Source organism: Stegastes partitus, unplaced genomic scaffold, assembly GCF_000690725.1.
Source record: "Stegastes partitus isolate 25-593 unplaced genomic scaffold, Stegastes_partitus-1.0.2 Scaffold577, whole genome shotgun sequence".
In the NCBI taxonomy this organism is placed as follows: Eukaryota; Metazoa; Chordata; class Actinopteri; family Pomacentridae; genus Stegastes; species Stegastes partitus.
Window position 1 is genome coordinate 407,635 of NW_007578308.1, and position 7,400 is coordinate 415,034.

The 7,400-nt window shown below is 42.4% G+C and overlaps 1 protein-coding gene across 1 annotated transcript in view; it reads left to right on the forward strand.

The window, feature by feature from the left end:
* The window catches only part of plxna3 (plexin A3), a gene marked incomplete at its 5' end in the record, with an annotated part of 75,813 nt that extends 70,718 nt beyond the window's left edge, over positions 1 to 5,095 (forward strand). The window contains 9 exons of the mRNA XM_008288859.1: positions 15 to 174; positions 842 to 945; positions 2,499 to 2,595; positions 2,686 to 2,763; positions 3,267 to 3,379; positions 3,745 to 3,914; positions 3,993 to 4,205; positions 4,590 to 4,740; positions 5,000 to 5,095. Coding sequence (XP_008287081.1) covers positions 15 to 174; positions 842 to 945; positions 2,499 to 2,595; positions 2,686 to 2,763; positions 3,267 to 3,379; positions 3,745 to 3,914; positions 3,993 to 4,205; positions 4,590 to 4,740; positions 5,000 to 5,095 — 1,182 coding nt within the window. The remainder of the gene's footprint in view (positions 1 to 14; positions 175 to 841; positions 946 to 2,498; positions 2,596 to 2,685; positions 2,764 to 3,266; positions 3,380 to 3,744; positions 3,915 to 3,992; positions 4,206 to 4,589; positions 4,741 to 4,999) is intronic.
* Between the last annotated feature and the right edge of the window lie 2,305 nt (positions 5,096 to 7,400).

Consider the following 7,400-nt stretch of genomic DNA (forward strand, 5'->3'; position numbering starts at 1 on the left):
GTCCTCCCTGTCAGACGCTGATGTGCATCCCCCCGGAGGGCGAGGCCGGGACCGAGGTTCCGGTCAAGGTGCTGAACTGCGACACGGTGACGCAGGTCAAAGACAAACTGCTGGACGCCGTCTACAAAGGAATCCCGTTTTCACAGAGACCTCAGGCCGACGACATGGACCTCGGTAACCAGAGACACACGACACAAGCAGGAAGAGTCAAAAAGCATCCGCAGACAGAAAAGATCAGCCGTCAAGAGTCAAAACGCTAAATGACAATTAAAGCCAGCAGTAACTGTCCTCTAGCTGTTTACCGCTAGCAGCAGAGAGGCATTAGCTTCAGCTAGCATAGCATGCGCTGTTTAGTTTTTTGTATTTTTATAATATCAGTATTTAAGTTTTTTGTTGTAATCACAAACATACATAGAGTGGGTTTAAATTTTAACTGACAAAATCAAACAGTTTACAAACTAACTTGACAAGCTCAAAGCTAACTAGCCTAGCTTAGCAGAGTCACGTTGTCAGAAGGATGTTCACGTTTTTCTAACTACAAAAACTACAAGAGCTAAAATGTTGGGAAGCAAAAAAACAGTTAGTTTGCTATTGTGGGCTGCTAATGTTAGCATGTTCATTTAACTAGCTTCTACCCTCAGTGATAGCTTAGCACTACTTCCAAGGCCAACAGTTAGCTTATCACTTGCTAGCAAAGCTGCTATTGGTTACTAATCAGGAATGACGTTTCATTGGTTACTGGTGTCTGCCTGTAGAGGGCAGTGCAGCACTGTTAGTGTGGCTAACATAGCGTGTGTGTGTGTGTGTGTGTGTGTGTGTGTGTGTGTGTGTGTGTCGTCAGAGTGGCGTCAGGGTCGACTGACCAGAATCATCCTGCAGGACGAAGACGTGACGACGAAGATCGAGAGCGACTGGAAGCGGCTGAACACGCTGGCACATTACCAGGTGAGCAGCTCGTCACCTGGAAAACAACAGCATTTAATTACTGGTTTATAAACGACATGAAGGAAACTGAAGTGGATGAAATCTAAATACGGAATTCTGCACAAGAGCTAAATATGCAAAATTATAACACAGTTCACTGAGCACAGTGTCATAATAGTATAATATAATATAGTAGTGTACTTTAGTGAAATACAGGTTTTTATAATGTAGTATAATGTAGCACAGTATATTATGATACACTACACCAACATATTGTAGTAGACAGGTATTAATAAACATGTGATGTAATAAAACATGAATATATTGTATAGTTTATATATGATGCTCTGTAACATAATATATTCAAATGTACTATAATTTATTTAAAAAGAAATCTCAATATAAAGTAACGTATATAATATAGTATGACATAGTATTATATAATATAATATATGTAATGTGACATTATGTAACAATGTCATGTAATAAATATAGTTTTATATAATATAGTATGACATAGTATTATATAATATAATATAATGTAATATAATATATATAATGTGACATTATGTAACAATGTCATGTAATAAATATAATTTTATATAATATAGTGCGTGTTATATTGTGATATAATACAACATTATATTGCAATAGAGTGGCATTAATAAACATGTCATGTAATAAAACATGATATATTGTATGATTTATATATGATGCAATGTGACATAATATTTTCAAATATACTGTAATTTATCTAAAATAAATCTAAATACAAAGTAGCATATATAATATTGTATGAGACAGTATTATATTATATTATATTATATTATATTATATTATATTATATATAATGTAGCATTATGTAGCAGTGTTATTTCGTAATATATTTTAACATAATAGTATGACAGTGTAATATATTATATTATAGTATGTTGTATATAATGTGACACTACGTAATATTGTCATTTCATAAACATAATTTTATATAGAATAGTACATGTTATATTATGATATAATACAACTTTATATTGTAATGAGTTATAGTTTAATAACGGAACACAACATATTATAATGTCCTATATTTTAATAAACTATAAACTGTAATTGAATGAAATTGTCATGAAACATATGGACTGCATAATATTCTATGATTTAATGCAATATAATTCTGTGTAATGTCGTATAATGTGACATCAGTAGTGAAGAGTTTACATGGTCTGAAATAGATAATGAACGGTTCTGTGCTGAGTTAGAGTTCATTAATAATATTAATGGGTGTGTTTTGCATTAGTTACATGACAAATGTTAATGTGTACATTATGAGACAGTATGGGGGATAATGAATGGTTATGTACTGAGTTACACTTCATTAGTTTTAATAAATGAGTGTGTTTGACAGCAGCTGCACACTACAAACGTGGTGTTGAATTAAAAAGTGAGTCGAGCTCCTGCAGCAGCTCCTGTGGACTTTATCGAGATCGTGGGCGGGATAAGAATCGAGCGGCGAGCGGATAATTAGTCAGCTGATTGATGGAGCGATCGGCTGACGGATGCTGTTGGCTCTGTGTTGCTAGGTAACGGACGGGTCGCTGGTGGCGCTGGTCCAGAAGCAGGTCTCTGCCTACAACATCGCCAACTCCTTCACCTTCACCAGATCGCTGAGCAGATACGGTACTGAATTCATCAATATTCATCAGTATTGATCAGTGTTGAGCCGCTAGCGGCCACAGGAGGGCGCTCATCTGTCTGTCTGTGCTTCAGAGTCTCTACTGCGGACGTCCAGCAGCCCAGACAGCCTGAGATCCAGAGCGCCCATGATCACGCCCGACCAGGAGACAGGTACGGTACCGGTACCACCTGGTACTACACAGCTACGAGTACTGGTACCACTGATCCTGCACACGTAGGAGTAATAATACTGCACAGGTAGGAGTACTGGTACTACACAGGTACCAGTACTAGTACTACTTCATAGTACACAGGTAGAAATTCTAATACTGCACAGGTAGGAGTACTGGTACTAGTAGTTAGTACACAGGTAGAAATTCTAATACTGCACAGGTAGGAGTACTAGTACCAGTAGTAACCAGATTTTTTAGCACTATATCACAACGTTAGTCTTTCGTAGTACTTTCCAAAGTACTCTAAACGCTTTACAGCGTTGCATTACAGAAAGAAACCAAACAAATCCAAAGTTTTCCAGACAGAAGCTCTTTGGTTACAGTCAGAAGAAGAAACTTGTCTCTGATCACAAACGGACGAGAGACGACGACAACGAGACACAAAATGACCACAAAGTGTTTCTGGTTGTTGATCCGGGATGTTTGTTGTTGTGACTTCAGGAACCAAACTGTGGCATCTGGTGAAGAATCACGAGCACAGCGACCAGCGAGAAGGAGACCGAGGCAGCAAGATGGTTTCTGAAATCTACCTGACCCGCCTGCTGGCGACCAAGGTAACACAACTACAACAACAACTAACCCTATCCCTCACAACTGTGACACAACTACAACAACACCTCGGCACAACCACATCCACAAACACTCAGTGGTGTTGGAGTTAAACTGTGATATGAGGTGCTTGATTTCAGAAGCATTTAGGGACCAAAACGTTGCTTATTGATCTTTCTTTGGTTAAATGATGAACTAGTTTGACTTGATCTGTAGACGTCGGCGTCCACACACGTGACAGTTGTTGGTTTTGTCACGTGTGTGTTGGTTTAAAACATTGGGAGTTTGTTCCAGAAGCAGGTCATCTAGTTCAAAGTGTGATTTCCTGCTTCAAGTATCTCATTCTGCATGTTGGTCCTTACACCACCAGGGGACACTGCAGAAGTTTGTGGACGACCTGTTCGAGACGGTGTTTAGCACCGCCCATCGAGGCTCTGCGCTCCCATTGGCTATCAAATACATGTTCGACTTCCTGGACGAGCAAGCCGATAAGCGGCAGATCAGCGACCCGGACGTCCGACACACCTGGAAGAGCAACTGGTGAGAGGAAATCACAAGATGATGGTGAAGAGTTTTCAGAGGAGACGAATGTTTCTAACAAACCTCTGTCGTCTGCAGCCTCCCTCTCAGGTTCTGGGTGAACGTCATCAAGAATCCTCAGTTCGTGTTCGACATCCACAAGAGCAGCATCACTGACGCCTGTCTGTCGGTCGTCGCTCAGACCTTCATGGACTCCTGTTCGACGTCCGAACATCGGCTCGGCAAAGACTCACCGTCCAACAAGCTGCTCTATGCTAAAGACATCCCCAACTACAAGAGCTGGGTGGAGAGGTAGCTAGCATGCTAACTAATGAATGTTACAACCAAGCTATGTTAGCTGGGTGAACAGGTAGCTAACATGCTAACTAATAAATGTAAGTTATGAAGGTCACTTAGCTGCTAGCAGTGAGAATACAGTAACTGACAAGTGAATATAGAGGATGCTAGCATGTTAGCCAGCTAATGCATTGCAGATCAACAAGTAGAGACTTACATGCAAGCTGTTTGACAAACTGGAATATAAAATGATAAGAGCATGGTGGGGAGGAAGCTAACACGCTAACCAATCTGTAGCAGCTGCTCAGAGTCAAAGCTGACATACTTGCCAATCTTTACATTAGCTTGGTGATGTAGCAAAGTCTGAAGTTGTTGACGACTGCTATCGGTGTCCTGCAGGTACTACAGGGATATTGCAAAGATGCCCAGCATCAGCGATCAGGACATGGACGCCTACCTGGTGGAGCAGTCCCGTCTCCACGGCAATGAGTTCAACACACTGAGCGCGCTCAGTGAGCTCTACTTCTACATCAACAAGTACAAGGAAGAGGTGAGGGAGTTAATAGCTTTCTGGTTTTTCACTGGTGGCTGTTGTTAAAGTTTTCTGCCTGCGGCTCTTCTATTGCCTTTAAGTTCTGCTCCTTCGACTTCCCGACAAGGCAGCAAAACGTCTGCAGTCAAATCGGTTACTCTACTGCAAGCACGAGGTTACAGCTCCATTTCTATTGTGCTGTGTCTATTGGAGACATGAAACAAAACCTTCTTGTTGTTTGGAGGTTTAATTTCTGGCATCTTTTCTCCATCTGCAGATCCTGACGGCGTTGGACCGGGATGGTTACTGTCGCAAACACAAACTGAGGCACAAACTGGAGCAAGCCATCAACCTGATGTCTGGGAGCAGCTGAGAGGAGGGGAAGGACGGATGGACTGAAGGACCGATGGACTGATGGGTGGATGGATGGATGGATGGATGACTGGGGAATGGGAAGAAGAATGGGGGAGGGGGACGTAAGGGCATTTTGTTTTACTGAACTGTCTGAACAGTCAGCTGAACTGCTCCATGTTGGACTGAACTGACAGCCACAGCTCTGGCTTAGCAATCAATCTATCAGTAATTTATTTGTCAATTGATGGACTGATTGATTTAAAGCATGACTTGCTGGCTGGGACCCCAACTACCTCCGTCTGGTGGATTTTGGGGTGGAAAATCAGTTTCCAAACTGATGTGGATACATTTGCAACTTCAACATGGAATGGAGTCATGTCTGGGGCAAAAAAAAACAAACCTTCCAGATGCATCTACCGGTTTGGATTAATTTCACTGCAGGTGTAAGCAGGGATCAAAGTGAGGAGGAGGTGGCTGTGGAAAGTCCTGGAAACTACGCAAAAGACTGTGTCAGGTTCCACCAAACAATACAGGACTAATCGACCTGACTTCAGGATTTCCAGAACTTTCTAGATGCTAGGTTGAAGAGCAAAAGGTCGAATCAAGTTTCCGATAAAACTACAGACTTCACCTTCAAGAAACCGACCTTAAGGATCAAGAAACTAAGATGGTCTGAAGGTCGTAGTGAAGACCTACGCCGAGGCCTCCTGCAGAAGTTCAAGCCTCTTTACTGATGTCGTCACTTTGGACCATTTATCCTCACCTTGAACCCTTAGCCTTGTCTGGAAGGATCTGGATCCACTGTAAGAAGTTCAGGTCAAGTTCAGTTCACTCAAGGAAGGAGTCGAGTCCCTCATTTGGAATATCTGACCCTGCCTCGAACTTGTTTGGAATTGGGAGGTTGTTTCAAGCTTTAATGAAGGAGAAGGAAGCAAATAAACTGATGTCCCAAAAACGTTTGACTTGAAATCACTGTTGAGTCTTGAAAGAGGTGGAATCCAGGTGGACTCGGAGGAAATAAGGACTCTATGAACAGAAACGATTTGACTTGACCTTGAACTGTTCGGCCTCGTCAGGATCCAGACGTTTCTAAGATGCTGTTTTAAATAACCACTCAAAGTTTTTTCTCTGGACAATCACTCTGTACCACAGCACACTGAGCCCGATGCCTACTGACCGACCAGTACCTGTGTCCATAACCCTACCCGTCCTCCCTCCAGCTTCTCTTCCTTTCTCTCCATCTTTTGCTTGACCTTGTCCCTTCTGTATCTCCTTTCCTTGTTTCCTCTTTCACCCCACCTTTGATTCCTCCTCCTCCTCGACCCTGCTCCGTCATTGGTCAATCGCACTATTGGCCAGGAAGACTCTTTAGTAATGTACTGCCCGACCAATCAAGACTGTGGAATTCACCAGAATCGTGAATGATTAACTAGAAATGAATAGAAACAAATATAGAGTTACGTTTTGAATACATTCCAGCACAGGCACACAGGCAAGGTCTGTAAATAAGTAGGTTGAATTTTTCAGAAGTGAAAAACTTCCAAAAGTGGACTAACCGGCATTTTTCAGGACCAGAACAACCTGGGAAACGGGATTCTGGATTCAGCACTAGTCTGCAAACTTTGGCGCTGTTGGTGCAGCGCTTTACCGTCCGACCTTGCACATACGCCACATACAGCCATGCTTTACAGCGCCATGCTAACCGTGCCCAGGGGAAATACTGTGCAGAGCTACAAGCCCAGTGCCATGTAAAGACCGGACCGGATCGCATCAGAACTGGACCGGACTCGGACCAAATCCGGATCGAAAACAACCCGGAACAGAGGTTTAACCGGACCGGACTCAAGAACTTTTAAGACTTGTGGCCATAATTGTAAGCAACAAAAAAAGAAAGATAATAATAATGATGACAAAGTATAAAAATAATACAAAAGAAGGAAAAAAATATCGAAATGTTAACATGTAATAAGAACTTTGTGGATTTGACAGTATGGATTTTAGAAAGCTGAACTTGTATAAAGCTGAACGTTATGCTACATCAGAGTCTGGAGAAGGAACGAGAGCCTGAAGACAGATCGACGCATCCGACCGAACAGCCGCATCCCCACCGGATCGGACCGAAACTAACTGGATTCGGTCCAGCCGAATGAGTCTTGCAGATCTGTGTGTGGAAAACCAGATGGATGTTTTGGTACTTTTGTTTGCCAGACTGGATGTTCTGACAGAAGAGGAGTGTCGGATGGAGGTCTGGGTGGTGTTCGGAGGGGTTCAGGTTGCTTTGGATGGAGTTCGTGCAGCGACATCCAGAAGGAGAACGACACCAT